The sequence below is a fragment of the Stenella coeruleoalba genome (genome assembly GCF_951394435.1).
Source record: "Stenella coeruleoalba genome assembly, chromosome: 8".
Lineage (NCBI taxonomy): Eukaryota > Metazoa > Chordata > Mammalia > Artiodactyla > Delphinidae > Stenella > Stenella coeruleoalba.
The window spans coordinates 46,087,865-46,107,509 of NC_137154.1; the positions used below are offsets into that span (position 1 = coordinate 46,087,865).

The following is a 19,645-nucleotide window of genomic DNA, read 5'->3' on the forward strand; positions in this document are numbered from 1 at the left end:
GTTGTCATTTACCATTCCTCCATAAATTTGCAGAAAATTCTTCTCCTCTGATGGCTCGTTCTCTCTGCGTTGAGTTTATACCTACTTTATTCTTCTATTAGTTCAGTGGATTCTCAGGAGGGAGAGGAATTAAGTACCTGTGGCCCATCAGCCACTTTGAACTCAGTGATGTGCTTTTAATTCTCTGCTCTTTCTTAAGCCAAAGAACCACATTTTTAAAAAAAATTCTATTTATTTATTTATTTTCGGCTGCATTGGGTCTTTGTTGCTGCGCACAGGCTTTCTCTAGTTGTGGTGAGCAGGGGCTACTCTTTGTTGCGGTGTGCGGGCTTCTCATTGCGGTGGCTTCTCTTGTTGCAGAACATGGGCTCTAGGTGCACAGGCTTCAGTAGTTGTGGCTCGTGGGCTCAGTAGTTGTGGCTCACGGGCTCAGTAGTTGTGGCTCGCGGGCTCTAGAGCACAGGCTCAGTAGCTGTGGCGCACGGGCTTAGTTGCTCCGCAGCATGTGGGATCTTCCCAGACCAGGGCTCGAACCTGTGTCCCCTGCCAATGCAGGGAAGTCACCTGTGCCACCAGGGAAGTCCCCAGAGAACCACGTTTTCTTGGCTTTATGTCTCCCAAGGTTGCCGGTGCCTGTTTTTAAGGGAAGTGCCCCAAATCCTAGACTATTAACTCCTTTTGGCATGTGCTGCGTATTCATCCTCATAACTTAAGAATGTGGTGATTTTCAGTTCTTCTACTATTTGTAGATTTATAGATTTATTGTTTTAATCGTGGTGGTTTTAGTGATTTTTCAAGGGTTTCTTTGTGGAAGATGATTTTTGCCTCATTTTCCAAGAACGATGGCCCCTTTCTTATCCCTAACCAGAAGGCCTGTCTGGGTACTAAGAAGAAGGGTCAGAGAAATGGGGAGTCGGATGCTTTTATTACCCAAGCCTGCTCATTGTCAGTGTGGAAGCTGGGTGGTCATAGACTCCAACCCTAATCAGGTGGATCTCTTATCCCATGCAGATGTGTGGCCCTTGATTAAGTAGCAGTTAGGTTTCATTTTCACTTTCCTGCCGGGGGTTCTCTGGACTCTTGGGTGAGCTCTGCCTCTGGTCAGAGGCTGAACTAAGATGCCAGCAGCACGAATGATCTGGATCTCAGGGCCTCTCCCTTTTGGTTGCTCAAAGCTGCTTCCTGGAAAGTCACTCTGGCTTTCTCTTCAGGCGGTGGGGAGGGGGGTGGCGCCCTGTAGGTCAAGCCAGGGCTTGAACACCCCCCGTACGGGTCCCACCACTCACGAAGCCACTCTCGGTGATTAAGACCACCTCTTACCCTCGCTCTTCCAGAGCAGTGGCTCAGCCCCTTTCTCCTGTCCCAGACTGGACAAGGCTCCAAGCCCCCCAGACTGATTACAGACACGGGCTCCTCACACCAGGAGTAAATACAAGAGCAGCTCCTTTCCGCAATTTGTGTTTTCTAAATTTTCTACAATTCAGACATTCTTAGAACCCCTGAAGAGTATTTAAAATGAGCATATTTGTCTGGAGCTATAAACCAAAATACAAGAATTTGAGTTGTGGTCTGGAAGCACTCTGTGATTTTCTGTTGTGTTTCAACCCGATTGCTGGGCAAATTCACGGCAGCGTGAGCCAGCAGATTGGAGCGGTCTGCAGCTGCCCCCTTCCATCCTAGGGTTTTAACTCTTCAAATAGAGCCATCTGTAAACAGTGTTCCTGTAGGGTTTCCTCCTTGATGTGCACATTAAACCCTTAGAAACTGTATTAAAATAGATGTTAAAACCCATAGCTGATTCTCTGAAGATGGTTGAAAGAAGGTAAACACTGCAAGCTAGTATTTTCTAGTGTAGCTGTTGTTGTTTTTAATAATTATTTACTAAATGTTCTTTAATATAGGGGATCTTAATAGCTGATTCTGAGAGAAACTCAAGCTATTGTGTTTTTTTCATCCTTAGAGACCCCAAAGCTCTGATAAAGAGACTGTGTGTTTTCACCCATGTAATGAGGGTAGGCTAGAGGGAGACACACCACCCCAGCCTGCCTTTGTGCCTATTCATGGGAGCTCAGGCTCTCAAAATGAGCATTCCTTTTTTGTTTTGTCCACTCCGAGAGTATTTTTAGATGTTTGCACTGCTGCCTTTTTAGAGTAGTAAGGAAGGTGTCAGGTTAGTGAGGAAGAGGCTGTGCTCTCAGCAGAGGCTGTTTCCCCCTTTTCTTGCCCTATTTGCAAGGCATACTTTTATTTGGTTTCCAGAAATATTCTTCAGTGAGACCCTGAGCCTGGGGACCACCAGAATGGGATATTTCTCACATTTCTGAGCTATTTCCTTCCTGGTGAACTAACGACCCGAAACAGGACTGCCAGGGCAGTTTCTGGGGGAGCCAGAACCATAGCTGGGCCTCCCAGTTTGGACCAGATCCATCTGCCACCCCTAGCAGTGACCTTGTTTTGAGCCAGGGGACTGTGAAAAGCTTTGGGGTCAACTCTTAAAAAGCCCTTAGCATTTCCAGAGCCATTTAAACCTCCGATGTCTCCTGGTAACTTTAGGTCTTGCTTGATAGGATATGACATCAGGGGGCAACTTCTTTGTATCCCCATGGTATCTGGCACACAGTCAGTTCTTACAAAATATCTCTTGTGTAAATGGATTGCTCTGAGGCAGTAAAGGTCACTTTGCAAATGTCTGAACAGACCTGTAAACAGAAAGAAAAAGAAAAAGAAGAAGAGGAAGAAGCAGCTGACCTGTTTAGGAGTGTACCTCACAGGTGTTACTGCTACCTTTTCTTGGGCACTGTTACGTTTACCCTTAGGTGCTCCTGGGCCCTATTACTTCAAATGTTCTGCTGATCCAAGAACAAAGGTAATGCTTGCTGGGCCTTCCTAGGGGAACAGGACACTGCTTCTGGAGGCAGCTCTTACCTTCTGTGCCATCTTATTACTGGGAGCAAATAACGCCTTCAGAAGTCACCAGCCAGAGCAAAGAGAGCTTTCCACTGACCCCGTGCAAGCTTCTTTCTGTGTTAATTGACAGCAGCCCTTGGCACGGGTGAATGAATCCCAGCAACTTCCAGCAGATTGAGTGGTGGAGTTCAAACAGCTTGTAACTGTCAGATAAAAAACAAGATAGTTTTAAGAGAATATGGGATGTATTAACTGTTGTTCTGTCTTTTGGAATAGGAATGACATCTGTTTGTATTAAAACAATCATTCCAGTTAAGCACAGATCAACGGCCCCATGGTGAGAACTGGAGAGAAATGACTTTTGACTTCATTAGAACCAATTGGCTAAGGTTTTAGGGGCACAATACGGAACAGTATTGGATCCTAGCGAAGCTGAATGAAAGCTTTTTGTACTCAGTTAAAATAGTGCCACTTCCAGTATTAGAAAATGTCTTGTTAGTGGAGAATCAATAACAAAATCCCTACTCTTAAAGATGTTTTAGAGTTAACATTGCACAAATGCAAAGAAGCATCCCATGAAGACGCACTTATTAATGTTGTACAAACCAAGGAGAGGTTTTGAGATTACTCTTGGGTTTGATAACAGTTCCTTCAGAGTGCTGGGAGGCGGCAGAGCCCCCTAAAGGATTGGTACTGAGAAGAGGCCTGATGGTGGCAAACCACACAGGTGTCTACTTTTCTATGACCCCGTCATTTAGATGCATGTTAAACCATCCAGGAAAATAACCCTGTTTCCTACCACAGTTACCACAAGATCGGGCCTAATGAAAATTACAGTATACCTGAGAAGGATTTTACAGCAGCTAAAGGAAACCACATATATGAGGTCTCTCTCTGTTCTCTCTGCTGTTGTGTTCCAAGCCCACTGAGGGAGGGCCCAGGGACTAACTGAAGGTGGTCACATAAGAGAGGTCCCTGGGCAGGTGTCCATGGGGTGATGCTGAGATACAGTAGTCTCAGTCACCTTCAAAGTGTGGATTTGGTGGGGGTAGAGTGGAGGGTTGAAATTTTCTGAAAGTCATCTTCAAGAGTATGTGAAAAGGTTGGGAATCTTCATCAGTCTATCTTCAGATTTTTGTAGAGAGATTCTCCTTTTCTATTTGTATTCTTGATCAGCATGGGTAACAACATGGCAGAGATAAGAGTCTGAGGACATGTTCCTGGGGTCCACAGGTTCTGATTCCACACCTAACAGAGAGCTCCTGGTGGGTACTTTCTTTCTTTATTTTTTTAAATTTTTTTTTGGCCATGCCATGCGGGATCTTAGTTTCCCGACCAGGGACTCAACCCGGGCCCTCGGCAGTGAAAGCTCAGAGTCCTACCCACTGGACCACCAGGGAATTCCCTCCTGGTGGGTACTTTCTTTTCAGTGTATTGGGAGAGCTCCTACCTCTTTTGGGGAATTGAAACATCCTATCTCTTGGGTGACATAAGAAAGTTTTCATATCTCTGTTGACCTGGCTTGATTTGAGTGATGTATTCTTTTAAAACATGGGACTGATGGACACCCAGGCAGGCAGGTCTGTGGCCCACCCCCCAGACCCTTGCCTCACTCCCGGGGTCAGGATTCTGTTGCAACCTGGTCACTGGCTGCGTGCTGCTGTTTTGCAGAGGGTCTGAGCTGCATGAATAAGAATCACGGCTGTAGTCACATCTGCAAGGAGGCCCCGAGGGGCAGCGTTGCCTGCGAGTGCAGGCCTGGTTTTGAGCTGGCCAAGAACCAGAGAGACTGCACCTGTAAGTACAGACTGGCACACAGCTGTGCTGGGAACCATCCTACCCCAGAGGTTGTCTTGTGCAGCCCAGCATCAGAAACATCAGGGAAGGCAGTCACGTGAGATATTGAGGGTAATCTCCTGTAGGGAAGGGAAATGATGTTTTCTAAAAGAACCAGTCGGAAGGAAATAGCACTCAGGAGTAAGGAGTGTGAATGTTGGGGGCCAGGTCTCTCTGTTCCCATAGAATAGAGTCAAATTTCCTCATCTGGCAGCTCTTTGGTACCTGGTGCCTGCTTCTTATACAAGCCTCGTCAGCCTCCTTTCTCTAGACACCAGACTCCTGGCTTTTGGAGAAAGCCCCCATTCTTTCATGCCTCCAAGGCTTTTCTAAGCCTTCCTTCCTTCCTAGCTTGGTGAATTCTCACTCAATTTTTCATATCCTGCCTAACTTCTAATCATGATAAAGATAATAGCTACTTTGGGGGAGCATTTATTATGTGCAAAGCCTTGTCTAAAGAGGTGCCACGTTGCATTTAATTCTTACAGTCACCGCCTGATGAGCTAAGTGGAGAAAATCGTGGAGAAGGTAAAGCTACAGGGTCACACAGGAAGTAAGTGGCAAATGTAGGATTCACACGTAGGCCTGCCTAACTGTAAGGCTTGTGCTCCTGGTCACCATGATACATAACGTCGGAAGCCTTCCCCGATGGCCTCGGACAAGGCAGCCAGTTTGTATTTTGGCTCCCATAGCGCTGTTTATTCCTTGATGATAGCACGTGGCACTCTGGGGTTGAATCGTGTGTTTGATTCAACCACACGATTGGGTTGAATCTGGAGTTGAATTTATGTGTCTGTCTCCCCAACTACGAGCCCCACCAAGTCAGGGATCTTGTCTTATTTTTGCCTCTCAGTCTTCCCCTGGATGTGCTCAATCCACATTTGTTTAATGATTGAGTCAATGAATGGTGTACACAGTCCAGACGCAGCTGCCACACAATGAGGAAACACAATAATAGCTCCAATGGATAATAGGAAACAACCAGCCATTAAAGGTGCTTCTAAACCACTATTTACGCCAGAGGAGACACGGAGGGTTTCCCTGTAGGAACTCTTCCCAAAGTCATGGACCCTCTAGAAGACGCCTGCAGTTTGCTGGGGATGGTTGTTTACAGTGAGCAGACCTCAGTGGTTAAGAGAAGGAGAGGCAGTTTCGTCGGTGAGAGACTCCTCTCTGTTGTCTCCATCGCAAACCAGAGTGCAACCTCAAAGCCTGACAAACCAGGGCTGATGCCACCGTCACCAACAACAGGTTCTGACAGCCTCACAGGGCCCCTAAAAGTGGGGCTGGCTCCAGCTGTCTTCAAAAGGAGGACCCAGGTCTTCACAGGAGAGCCACCTGTGGAGTGAGACTCAGCATTTTACAGCTTTTTGGGAGCCAGTAGAATACCTGAAAACTTACTTTTAAAAACTTAAAACGTTTTGAAGGTATCACTGCTCAAATAATATTATAAGATTATATTCAGATATTATAAAACTTGAGGATATAATAAAGAAAGAATCCAGAATTCCACCACACAATCAGTTGTTTTGCTTTTTCCTATTCCTATTTTGTTGTTGATATGCGTACACAATTTTTACACAGCTATAGTCACAGAACAGTTTTTTCTCACAGTGCAAATATGTTTTTAGTTCTTTTAAATTAGAAAATTAAAAATGGTTGTGTAAGAATTCAAACAGTCCAAAGAAACATATAACATTTCCCCCTTTTCCTTTGCCATTTCCTTTGCCAGAGGTAACCACTGTTGAGTTTGATGAATAGATAGTTTTGTAGTTGTTTTTTTTTCCCCCTTGGCTTGCCATCAATGTGTTCATACATAAGCTTTGTAATTATTGGTTAATGTTGCATTAACTGTGTGCAAAGAGTCATCATTTCCTCTGATTACCCTCCCTTTTAACTAATCCACATGGAATCTGATGAGAGAAAGCCTAACATATACATACAAATTAAATATTATCTGTTCCAGATATTAAGTGTTATAGCATTTCCAAATGCCCTAGTACTTCTCGTGATAGAGCAAAGCACTAGTTTGGAATCTTTTGGTATAATTTCCTTTAAATAGTGAAAAATCTCCCCTGACCTTCCCATGTCTATCTTTCTGTATAACGTTGCTCTAAATCTGTCATTAATCATTTCTACAAGTCATATCGTGACTACCTGTTGATATAGACAGGGACGTGGTCTGAGTCAAGGTTCTCTCTTTTATGCACAATTCCTGGCACATGCTAGGTGCTCGAATACTTCCTGAATGAAAATCAGAGTTCTTCGGGAGCAAGTACAGTCCCAGTTGTGGAAACCTCCGTGCTTTATGGTTTGATTCTTTTTCCTCTCAGTGACCTGTAACCATGGAAACGGCGGATGCCATCACTCCTGTGAGGACACTGCTGCAGGCCCAGAGTGTAGCTGCCATCCCCAGTACAAGATGCACACGGATGGAAGGAGCTGCCTTGGTGAATGGTGACCCCAACACTGGGTTAGGGTCTTCCCCAGCCTGCTCGCCCCACCCCAGCCCTAACCCTAACGATTAATATTGTTTAGTACTAGAGGCAGGGTGTTTCCAGTGCACATGCCCTCAAGCATGTCCCATGCTGCCTCACATGTGGCCGTGGAAGTAGTCTAGGCCTGGACCGGGGGCCCCTTTCTCCCTGTGAGACCTTGGAAAGCCCTTTTTCCTCTCCTGGATTAGGCTGCTCCTGAAGCTGGTATTCTGAAGATCGGAACAGCACATCCCAAAAGGCCAGGGCAACGCAAAGTTAAAGCTAGCTGTTCATGATGACAGGTGGCCTTTGCCATCAGCAGGAGCCAGGGTTGCATATTTCTGGTGGGATGCCTGCCTGTCCTGCCCTTCATGGCGTGTCCTTTGCTAGCTCCATTTCAGATGTTCCCCAATCCAAGATTCTCTTTGTCCTGGACTGAGGGTTCTGGAGTGAATCTGAAGCTTGCGTTCCCCAAGGTCTCTGGTTAGTACAGTAGAATTAAAAAGTCTTTTCCATATTTAATGTCTATTAAGGCTCTGAGGCCATTTAACACAGAGCCTCATTACAACATATTTTTATTGAATGAACAGAGTCACATTTCTCACATTGTTCTCATGTCTGGGATTTCCACTGAAGTGGTTGTGCAGGGGATGAACAATCTGACTCATTTAGTCTGAGAACTGTGCTGTTTGCATCTCTTGCAGAGCGAGAGGACGCTGCCCTGGAGGTGATGGAGAGCAATGCCACATCCATGGCAGATGGGGATAAACGGGTGAAACGGCGGCTACTCATGGGTAGGCGCCTCATCCACCCTCCCCCGCCAGTGACGTTGTCCCTTTCCCTCCCCAACTTACTGCATCAGGCCTGAGCCTGGGGCCCATGTGCCCTCAGACCAGCTGAATTAGAGTCAGCAGCTCCTGTCCAGCCAGGGTGTGTCTGCTCTCCACTCACTGCTATTGCTTAGTCACCATCCAGGACCCCTGGTATTGTGGGAAGAGCGCCGGCCCAGCCATCAGAATAACTGGGTTAGCGTCATAACGCTGCTGAGACTTGCGCTGAGACTTGGGCAAACTGTCCCGAGCCGCTGTGTCCTGGTCTTCCTCTAAAATGGATGTAATACAGTTGACCTCTTAGGGTTATCAGGAAGCTCAGTTAAGACAATAATATGCAAAAGTGCCCAGAGTCCGCTGTCTGGGACTTAGTGGGTGGTCAGTGCATGTCAGACCACCCACCCTCTGAGTAACTGTGACGAGAGAGGCATTTTGGGCAGCCCCTATTTGGCATATGGCAATTTGGCTGGGTTTTTGTCCACTGAGTCTTCTATTTTGGACTCAGCCCATGTTAATGGCAGAAGAGATGAATGGAGAAGAGTGGCACTTGGCTGGGGGAGACAGGAAGGTCTGGCAGCCGGTCTGCTGGAGCTGGAGGTGACTGCAGACGTTCAGCGGTGGCTGTGAGGGTGGGCATCAGATCATTTGACGTTATTATTCTGGAGAAAGCTCAGCCTGGCCTCAACAAAACTGATCTTTCGATAGCTTCTGGATTTAATAGTCAGGTAAGATATTAAGCAGCCATTGGTTACCAGGCAGGTGACATTTCTGAGCTCTTTTCTGCCCTATTAAAATTACTATTTTTAATTGCCTTAAAATAGTGCATATGAATAATATAAAAACCTTAAAAACTTAATTAGCACTATTAAGCTTGTAAAGCAATATATCATTTCCCTGTCTCCTAACTAGCCATTTGCCAGGGGCCACAATTTTCAATTCTAGTTGTTTCTTCTTCTCCTGACTCCCCCTCCCACATGTTTCTGAAAAGGGAAGTGTATACAGTTATTTCTTTTTTTATAAATTTATTTATTTATTTTTGGCTGCGTTGGGTCTTCGTTGCTGTGTGCGGATTTTTCTCTAGTTGCAGCGAGTGGGGGCTGCTCTTTGTTGTGGTGTGCAGGCTTCTCGTTGCGGTGGCTTCTCTTGTTGCAGAGCACAGGCTCTAGGCACACGGGCTTCTGTAGTTGTGGCACACGGGCTCAGTAGTTGTGGCTCACAGGCTCTAGAGTGCAGACTCAGTAGTTGTGGCACACGGGCTTAGTTGCTCTGCGGCATGTGGGATCTTCCCAGACCAGGGCTCGAACCTGTGTCCCCTGCATTGGCAGGCAGATTCTTAACCACTGCACCACCAGGGAAGTCCTACAGTTATTTCTTGATGTGTCAGGTTTTATTTGTTTTGTTTTGTTTTTGTTTTTCTTGGCCGAACCGCACGGCTTGTTGGATCTTAGTTCCCCGACCAGGGATTGAACCTGTGCCCTTGACAATGAGAGTGCGGAGTCTTAATCACCGGACCGCCGGGGAATTCCCTTGATGTGTCAGTTTTAGATATTAGCTTTTGACTTCCTACCACAGAAGAATAAGTTATATCTCCCTTCTGTCCCCTTCCCCCATATCCTTAATATAGTTTCACAATTTACATATTATGAATATCTAAATATGATTCACCCCTGAGTCATGTAATGTGCTATGATTATGTTTTCTTTGTTTGCTTAGTTTTCTTAGTACCTCTTACCAATTTTTTTTGCAAATTTCTGGTGGAGCTCTAAAACCTTTACAATATGTTCAGATACAGCAGATAACTTATCAATTCTATTTTCTTCTTAAAAAGTCCCTTCTGAGGCTTCCACCCTGCTCTAGCAGGGCCTGAATCCTGGGCCAGCTGCACCTCTGTCATCCTGGCCTATCCCTGAGCCACAGCCTGGGAATTCCCTTCCCCATGCTCCTGTTTTGGTGGATCCCATGTCTTCTCTTTTGTTAGTTTACATGGGTAGATATAGATTTTTTTAAAACTTTGCATACCTGAAAATGCCTTTATAGTCTCCCTTCACCCTTTCTTGAGAATTTGCCTCAGGATAGAATTCAAAGTTGGGAAAAATATTCCATCAGAGTTTTAAATAGCGCTCTATCATTTTGAGCATTCAGTGTTCTTTCAAGAAGTCTAAGTCACTTTTAGTCTTGATTCTTTGTATGGAACCTACGAGAGCTTCTCTCTGGATGTTCTCAGGGTCTCCTTTTTGTCCGTGGTGATCTGAAATTTCACAACGATGTCCACACTGTGGGATTTGTCCCACTTGTTATTCTGAGCACTGAGTAGGCCTTTTCAAGAGGGACATTCGCATCCCCTGGTTCCGAGAAATTTTTCTTTTGATAACTTTCTTCACTTTTCTCTTTCTCTCCGGGACTCCTATTAGCTGGCTGTTGTAATTCCTGGATTGCTCCTCAAATTTTCTTCTTTTTTCTCTTCTTGATATTTTTGTTCTACTTTCTAGGAGATCTTTCATTTTTTTCTTCTAATCCTTCTATAGGGTTCTTTTTAAATTTCAGCTTTCATATTTTAATTTTTTAAGAATTTTACTTTGGTCTTTTGTTGTAGGAACCTGTTCTTATTTCATGGATGCTTTTCTTACCTCCCTGAGGAAATTAATGATAAGATTTTCTAACTTCTCTGTTGTTCCCTGTATTATCTTTGCTTCCCTCAGGTTCCTTTTCCCTTGTTTGTTTGATTTGGTGTATTTATTTCATACTAGAGGCTTTCCTGAAATGTCTGGTGATCCTTGGCTGACTTTTCTTATTTAATAGTGGAATATTGAAAAGCCAGTTGGATATTCTATCAGCTGGTGGGCTTTATGCTTGGTTGACTAGGCAGTGGCTTAGTCATTTCATTTGGAGATCTTCAAATGCCAGAATCTATAGGTCTTTTCCCTTGGGCCGGTCAGTTTGGCTGGAGAGGAATCCTTCAGTCTCCTGCTGAGGGGATTTGGACTTGGCTGCCAGTGTCCTGGGAACTGGAGTGCAGAGGGGGTGAAAGTTTGAGATCTCTCTTTTCACAGTATAGACTTTCACCTGACAGCACCTCCTCTGCTGTTACTGGTGCCCTTTTCCAGAGAAGAAATTTATCTGCTTTAGTCCAAATAGGGATGTGCTGTGGGCTGTGGAATTAAGATGGGGATCTGGGAGCCTATCTGTTATACAGACTCTCAATCAATCTTCCTATTTTTAACTCCGTCCTCACCTCTGCCTCTAGACTAACTTTAGTACCTCCAGTTCCTGAGCCTCTCTGGGATTCTGTGGCTCAGATGAGCTTACCACTTGGCATCACTCTGCAGACTGCTAGGTTTTTTTTAAAAAATAAATTTAATTATTTTATTTTTATTTATTTTTGGCTATGTTGGGTCTTTGTTGCTGCGTGCAGGCTTTCTCTAGTTGTGGCAAGCAGGAGCTACTCTTTGTTGTGGTGCTCAGGCTACTTGTTGCAGTGGCTTCTCTTGCTGTGGAGCATGGGCTCTAGAGTGCGTGGGCTTCAGCAGTTGTGGCACATGGGCTCAGTAGTTGTGGCTCGCGGGCTCTAGATCTCAGGCTCGGTAGCTGTGGCACACGGGCATAGTTGCTCCGCGGCATGTGGGATCTTCCCAGACCAGGGCTCAAATCCGTGTCCCCAGCATTGGCAGGCAGATTCTTAACCACTGCACCACCAGGGAAGCCCCACTGCTAGGGTTTAACTTTCTGCTATGCCAGTTACTGTTCCTCCATTGACATGCCACTTCCAGAAGATTTGACATCTTTCATCTATTGTCTTTTATTTTTCCTTAAGGATTTATACTTTAAAAAATTTATTTGCTCTCATTTTAATGAGTTTTGGTGAGGAAACAGAAATAAACATACATGTTCTATCTGTCATATTTAATCAGAATTAAGTTTACTGCCCCCCCCCTCCCTGCCCCCAAGGCTTTACAGAGGTAGCTATGGATGTAAAATCAGTTTCTGGATGCCTAAGTGCTAACCGTTGAATGAATGTTGAATAGCATTTGTGTATTACTTGGAATTCATGCATAATATACAGAAATAGAAGGCCATTAGCTTGTTATTCTTCATCTCTATAGATATTATTTAACAACTGCGGCTGCTTTTTCATGTAACTATGACAGGTCTTTCTCCTTTCAAGGAAAGGTAAACTTCTAATCTGAGTTACTTGGCAGTTGCCAGGAGGAAGTCATTGGTCTGCGGCAAGGGAATGGGTGGCGTGGGCAACGTTTACGCTCTCTTGCTTTGCCCATTACACATGGTGAATAGAGAAGGTTCAGGATAAAGGAAGGAACATCCCCCTTTGCTGTGTTCTGCATTCACATCTAGGCTGCTAGATGTGGTCATACTTGCAGGTCACTGGCTGTCGATCAACAGGAACTTTTAGTGGCTTCAAATCTGCCACTGAAAAGGCTCAGCAGGTTGGCAGAGGCATCTTTCCCCCTCTCTCACCCTGTCAGGCTTCCTCGGGAGATGTCACTTATTTAGATGGGTGCAGGGAGGAGCTGCCCGTGTTATCCCTCTAACTCACCTGCGGGTGGCAGCGGCTTGGGATATGACCATGAGGACCCCACACGCTTCCTGACTTTCATGAATTTTTGTCAAGTATTAACACTGCACCAATACCCCTTTCTTCCCAGCTGTGTGAGCACTTCTTTAGGAAGCTAACTGCCTTTTTCTTACCTCCTTGGCAGAAACATGTGCTGTCAACAACGGAGGCTGTGATCGCACCTGTAAGGATACTTCGACAGGTGTTCATTGCAGTTGTCCCGTCGGATTCAGTCTCCAGTTGGATGGGAAGACCTGTAAAGGTAGCCTGTGCCTCTCCATGCGGCTAATGTGTGGGAGTAAAGCTCTTCCCCTCCACACCTCCTGAGTGACTCCAGATTTGCTTATGATTCATATTGATCAAAAGGAAGCTTTTCTTCCCTGGGCTAGTAGAAGGTTGTAACTGAGTAAGCTTAATTAGAACCAGCTTAATTTCACTAACTGTTGAGAAGGTCAGCTTCTACAAACATCAAATGATCCATTTCAGGCAGTGGCCTTATTAGAAGAAAGCAGTTGTTCAAGGGAACATTCTTTTGCAGGAGATAATATCATCATATCATAAATAACAGTCTAGAGATTATTATATAAATAACAGCCAAGATTGTTATCCAGAGAACAATGAATAACTGTACGATTAACTTGTACTGATGAATAGAGACCCCGATGACCTAGTATTTCATGGGCCCGAGTACAAAGGCTTAGTTCTTTAACGTGATAAAAAAGTAGATAACCAGTTACCAGGTGAAACTGAGAAAAGATAAAATTAATTGAGTGTCAGAAATCACTTAAAAGCATTGAGGCTATTTGATCGTGGTGTAATTTGCCAAAACAAATATTCTAGTTCCTTATAACTTTAATCATTAAACTGGAATGGGAAGTATAGGAAAGGAAGCCATCTTATCTTGAGAGACTTGTGCAAGGATGAGAATATAATAGGACATCACCGTTCTTTCCCATAGCTTGTTTCCTTAATGCTAGTCAAGGGAGGGGCAGTGTAAGTCAGAGTTCTCCAGGGGACCAGGCACTTGTCTTTCAAAATGGGTTAAGCCAGACAAGAGAACATGTGTAAGTTTAAAAACATCAGCAAACATCCTTAAATGCTTTTATGGGTCTGTTTTGTTTCAGAGAATAATGAAGCACACACAATAGCACTTCAGGGATTTGTGGATAACGAGGCAAGTATCGCTGTCTGATTTGCCGATGCTTGACTGTTACAGATATTGATGAGTGCCAGACGCGCAATGGAGGTTGCGATCATTTCTGCAAAAACACCGTGGGCAGTTTTGACTGCAGCTGCAAAAAGGGATTTAAATTATTAACAGATGAGAAGTCTTGCCAAGGTATGTCCTGAAACATAGCTAGCTGTGCTGTGTAATGCCCGCTGGTTGGATCGGAGAAGACGAAACCCTGCTCGGGCAGAGACTGGCTCGCTGGGCTTCTCTATGGAGTCATTAATCCAACCTCCACCCTGTGCTTCACTTATTTCATCTGTTAAGTAAAATAGAAACACTGAGGTAGCTCACAGGTATATTTTGGAAATTAAGCTGTTAATGATTAGAGAACACCTCAGTGAACCCATGTGGTGTGATTACAGCGGAGCTCGCTGCTAGAAATGGAATGGATCACAGAATGCAAGCAGGGTTGCATTAGGGTGTTGAAATTATGAATAATTTTCCCTTTCTAAAATTCCCTTTAATGTTATGGATTTTCTAACAAAATTTGGTGACAAAAAGTTGTTGATTTAGTTAACATACCTTTTCTCAGCAAAAAGTTGGGGTCAACCAGTTGGTCCCTTCCTTATAGGCCTTGTTTGAATGACCAGCCTTTGGTGTTTGGGGAAAGGGTAGGGGTGAGGGAGGGAGGGGATTAAGTTGAGGAAAGGCTGGGCAGTTCTTGGGCAGGATTTCAGACCCCTTCTCAGACACATCCTTCCCATATAAGGGGTGCAGCAAGGGAACTTCTCTGGGTAGCAGTTGTTGATATTAATAAGTGTTTTGCACAGTGATAAGCTGTTTTGGGTTGGGGGCATCATTTATATTTTCAGCTGAGCACATTTTATGCCCCACTGATATATAGAAAGAAACTCTCAGGAAAGATGTGCTGTCATTTATTTCTGATCCATTGCTGAGAATAAGAACAGCCTAACTTATTTTGTTAGAAATCCCAGAATTAAATCAAAATCAGAAAATAATATCTGATTTCACTTCATATAATAAAGATGCAACATTACCTTTCTATAATCTTATGGTGTGAATTAGGTTTCTCTCTTGTTTTTTTCTTCTTGGTATGTAATTTGTCAGACACTTCACACCCCTTTAAATTCAGCGAGTTCACTCTAGATGACTACTGCACAGTTTTCTTCTGTTTGACTTGGAAGGAAAATTTGCCGTTCCACATAATGTTTCATAATGTATAGAGCAAGAAATACTATTTAAGCTGTGTCAACACATTAAAAAGGAATTAGAAAGTGATCTGCTTATTTTTGACAAAGCAAAAGCCTGTTGTGAGCAGCCAAAGTCAGCTACTGAATGAGCCCACTTTCTCGGTAACTGGCTGATATTAATAAAAGAATTCATAGAATGATATCAATTACTACAGAAGAAGTGGACTTTTTCTCATTTTTCACTGATCAGTCTTGGTAGAACAAATATTTACACAGAACAAACTTACTAAAGAAATTGTCAGGACTTCTGGGAAAAGTTACGGATGAAGAGATTTTGTAAGATTTTGCCCTCTTTTATTTCATGTTTTTCATTCCTCCAGTCCCTTCCAAATGTTTGTTTTTTGTTAACATATTTTCTTGTGGCACGTTTGGTGTTGAAAAGGGATCTAGCAATGGTCTAGTTGGCTTCCACTGAGTCCTGGTTTATCCATTTGGAGATACAAGTCATAACTCTGTTAAAATCTTCCAAAGAGTTGAGGAAGTGAAGCACTGAGATTCTAGTGTACAGGAAAGATGTAAGAACCAGACCAGGGAAGAAGAGATGATTAGACTGACAAATGCAGCCTCCTGAGGCTAGTTTCCATGACCTCAACTGCAGCCAAGGATGCCTTCATGCTGAACCGGGAAGGGAGGGAACCATGGGGGAGGAACTGGAACGGAACCATGGGGGAGGAACTGGGACTGAACCATGGGGGAGGAACAAAGCCAAGGGATTGGCCAAGAGGATCCTGTTTGGTGCTTAAGCACCACATTTCAGTGTCTGCAATAGAAAATTACTGAGGATGTTAATGTTAATGCATTCTTTTAGTGCAGAGGGCATTAAAACCCTGGATCAACTGGCCTCCTGGGGCCAGAAGATGAATTCTGGCAAGACCCAAAAGAGATAGGAGCTAGATTTCTCTCCGGCTCAAGTGTTTTCTCCTTTTAATTGGCCATAGCTTATAAAATTACTATTGCTCCTTTACCAATTAGTAATAGAACAGTAATAATGCACAGGCAGCACCCTAATAGTTTACAAACCCCTTTTGGTTATGTTATCTCATTTGACTTCATTTAAATATTTTAAATTATTCAGCCCTGCAGATAAGCATGGGTGAGAGAGACCAACCGAGCTTTTAGGCAAGTGCAGTGTGCAACAGAATTTGGAAATAAGGGTCCTGGCTGTGAGTATACTTATTGTGGGCTGCTCAACACTTTGTTTAACACAAGTGAGCCGGGAGAACTGATAGATAATTTTCACTTTGTTGTTTTTGTTATTGGTCAGCAACTGGTGTTCTTATAAGTGTATTCTTCTCTCCACTGTCCCTCAGAGTTGGTTTCAGCTCCCCTCTCCCTTTGACAATTACAGATGTGGATGAATGCTCTTTGGATAGGACCTGTGACCACAGCTGCATCAACCACCCTGGCACGTTTGCATGTGCTTGCAACAAAGGGTACACCCTCTATGGCTTTACCCACTGTGGAGGTGAGTGGAATCCCTCTAGAGTCGGATGAGGCTGGGACTTATTCCTAAGGTTTCCCCAGATCAGGGCCAGTTTTTCTACCTTGGGGGCTGAACCGGACATACCAGGCCCTATACAGTAGTAGGGAGTCCATCGACTCGCGGGAAGCAGCTGCTATGGGAAATCGTCCCACATTGATCCCTTTAACTCGTCACGTGTGAAATGGAGTAGAGAGAAGAGCTGAGCTCTTGCAGTTGTGAATTCTTTATGGACTTTATTGATACAGTTGTACTCAGACAGTGGGTGGGTCTCTCAGGAGCTGGTGCCCTGTCCGCTGGAACTTCCCAAGATAGTAAAGTCATGGCCCTCGGAGAGGCTTGGCAGTGCGCCAACTGATTCCACAGCTCTGCTCTGCATAGGAACTGGCTGCGGAGCTTGGTTTGAGCTCTTTGAGCTGGTCTTTGTGCAGGTCTCTGAGCTGGAAGTGGGACCATGGACTCTGTCTCCCTGCTCTGAGCCCTTGCAGCAACATGTTCTGATGTCTCATGACCTTACAGCTAAGTAAACTATGGCTTAAGTCAGATTTGGCATCACTCTGCTGTCTCTAATCATCAGATTCATTCAGCAATCTTTGAGAATACAGATTCTTATTCTAAAAGTCTAGGGCTTCAAGGTGATTTTGGGGATCTGAGGATGTGGGAACCACTGGCTTTAGTACTTCCTGCCCAATCCTTGTTTCCTGTGTCCTTAAGAAGAATGGATAGTAGTGATTTGCTGTAGATAGTGTTGTTTTTCTTCTCCTTTTCAACACATCCCTGGCATGGCTGAACACATGCCCTTCCAGTCCATCAAGAAACCCCGAGGAAATATTCCCTGAATATAGACGTGTATTTGGGTTTTAGTTGGAGTCACCTTCTGACCGGGACTCAGTCTCAAGTTGATGGGGATTAGTGCAAGTCATTTTTCTTATCTATATCCCAACTATATGAACCGCCAAGTGGGGAGTCCTAATTCTCTCTGTCTCTCTTGGGATGTAGCCCAGGAGGATGGTGGAGTTTTAAACTGGAAGCCTGTGCAGTGTCTGAATTTGACACCTGAAAATAGAGTGTGACCCCCTTCTGAGTGTCCTTACTGGCGGAAATGTTTGGTCAAGAATGGAACTTGAGTCCATGCTGGTGAGGCTTGTGCCAGGAAGGCCACTGAGTGGGGAGTGGGTCAGCTCGTGCCAAGTGCACATTCTGAAGGCCGTCAGCACCTTCCCTTAGTTCAGTGAGCTTCAGCCGTGTGACTCACCTCCTGCTCCTTCCTTGATGGAGGGGTCGTGTCAGCCAGGTCAGCAAATGGCTGCTGTGACAGGAGAGCGTTTTGCTCCACAGACACGAATGAGTGCAGCGTCAACAACGGAGGCTGTCAGCAGGTCTGCGTGAACACCGTGGGCAGCTACGAATGCCGGTGCCACTCTGCGCACAAGCTCCACTGGAATAAAAAAGACTGTGTGGGTAAGAGGCGCCGAGGCTCGGGCTCAGTGCGCGGGCTCACCGCTGGCCCAGCAGCACTCTCCCACGTCCCCCTGGTCCCACTGGACCCGGAGTGCGGCTGACCAGTCCTCCACTGCATTCTCCTCCCCCGAGCTGCAGCAGCCGTTCTTTAAATCCTTCAAAAACAGGAGATACTTTGCAGGCCCTTGGGGGTTTCCTTCTGTGCTTCTGCGTAGGTTGGAACTCACTTCTGTTTTCCTGGTTGCTTTTCTGCATGAAAAGAATAGAGTACAAGGCACTCCTTTACCCTGGGGGAAATAAACATGGTGTCCGTGTTATGTGCTGGGTGTCGGCACTACCTTCCCTTCTTGGGGCCTTTGAGCATGGGACTCAGCCGTCCTTGTCACACCTTCTCTCTCTGTAAGTGTCTGTATTTTGTCCTGTCTAGAAGTGGAGGGGGTCCTGCCCACTAGCGTATCACCCCACGTGTCCCTGCAGTGTGGTAAGAGTGGTGGAGGAGACAGGTGCTTCCTCAGATGTCTCTCTGGCATTCACCTCTCTTCAGGTGAGTGGGTCCCAGGCCCTGGGGCAGGTCCTCATGCCAGGGCCAGGCCTTCCTGGCCTTCAGGTGTTAGATGGCTTCAAAGGGCTTCCAGGTCTTTGACCAGCTGCCCCCTGACCACTGGAGGCCCATGCTCTGAGACCCTGTATTCTGGGGGCTTTTCTAGTGGTTCACGTGGAGTGGGGTTGCGGGTGACTTGAGCTGCCACCGGGAGAGACTGTAACCTTGCTTACCTGCTGACGATCCACATTCTGTCTGTCAGGACTGCAAGAGGCCTATTCTGTCACCTGCGGCTCTTCCTCTCCTCTCAGGAGCAAACAGCAAAAATCAAATGACTCTGCTTTTGGGGGTAATTACCAAACCTGCGTGTTGTCTCTGGGGCTCACGGTGTTCAATGGGCTTCATTTGTGGGATACTGTTCTTGGGCGTTGGCTTTGTTTTCTTTTCTCCTAATCTCTTTGATGCCGCAAGCACGTTACAGGATGTTCTTACCTGTAGCCGTGGTGCCTGCGATCTGACTCGCCACATAACAGACACTTACTGAGTGTCCATTGTGTGCTGGAAGGCTCCATGCAGCCCTGGTGGGTCATCATATTGGGCAGAGGCCCACGTAGCTCTAGGACCAGGAGACGCAGGTCTTCCCAGCTCCCTGTACCATAGAGCACCTCAGAGCCTTGGCAGGAAATGTGGGCTTGGGGCACATGGCATCAGTGGAGACAGGGACATGACAAGGGGAGCAAGGATTCTGACCAGGGACAGGGGCCCAAACCCTTTATCAAAAGACAAAGAAGGACATTTAAAGCTTTTAAGAGGCCTTGTCCTCCCAGATTTAGACAAGCATCTGTGATGATGTCATGTGAACATCTGAATAAGGAAATGGTTCTTGATGTCCATATTATGTATATAAGCAAAGATAGAGATGCAAAGCATGATAATAACAGCTCGTGTGAATTGATGGAGCAGTTAAAACATGCCAGCCACTGTGTTACATGTATTAGCTGATTTAATCCACACTACAGCCCTCTGGGGCAATTTTACTGTTATCCTCATTAACCAGATGAAGAAACTGAGGTTCAGAGAGGTGAAATAACATATCCAGAG

The 19,645-nt window shown here is 45.3% G+C and overlaps 1 protein-coding gene across 6 annotated transcripts in view; it reads left to right on the plus strand.

Moving 5' to 3' along the window:
• SCUBE2 (signal peptide, CUB domain and EGF like domain containing 2) overlaps positions 1-19,645 on the plus strand; it is a 64,460-nt gene that overhangs the window by 12,888 nt on the left and 31,927 nt on the right. For 2 of the 6 annotated variants that reach the window (XM_079928512.1, XM_079928517.1), the window contains exons 5-13: positions 4,579-4,704; positions 7,077-7,193; positions 7,925-8,014; positions 12,766-12,882; positions 13,837-13,959; positions 16,411-16,527; positions 17,881-18,003; positions 18,431-18,547; positions 18,807-18,893. In XM_079928512.1, coding sequence (XP_079784638.1) covers positions 4,579-4,704; positions 7,077-7,193; positions 7,925-8,014; positions 12,766-12,882; positions 13,837-13,959; positions 16,411-16,527; positions 17,881-18,003; positions 18,431-18,547; positions 18,807-18,893 — 1,017 coding nt within the window. Of the gene's footprint in view, positions 1-1,508; positions 4,319-4,578; positions 4,705-7,076; positions 7,194-7,924; positions 8,015-12,765; positions 12,883-13,836; positions 13,960-16,410; positions 16,528-17,880; positions 18,004-18,430; positions 18,548-18,806; positions 18,894-19,645 lie in introns of those variants that run through there. The other 4 variants (XM_079928515.1, XM_079928513.1, XM_079928514.1 and 1 more) reach the window with 4 other exon arrangements.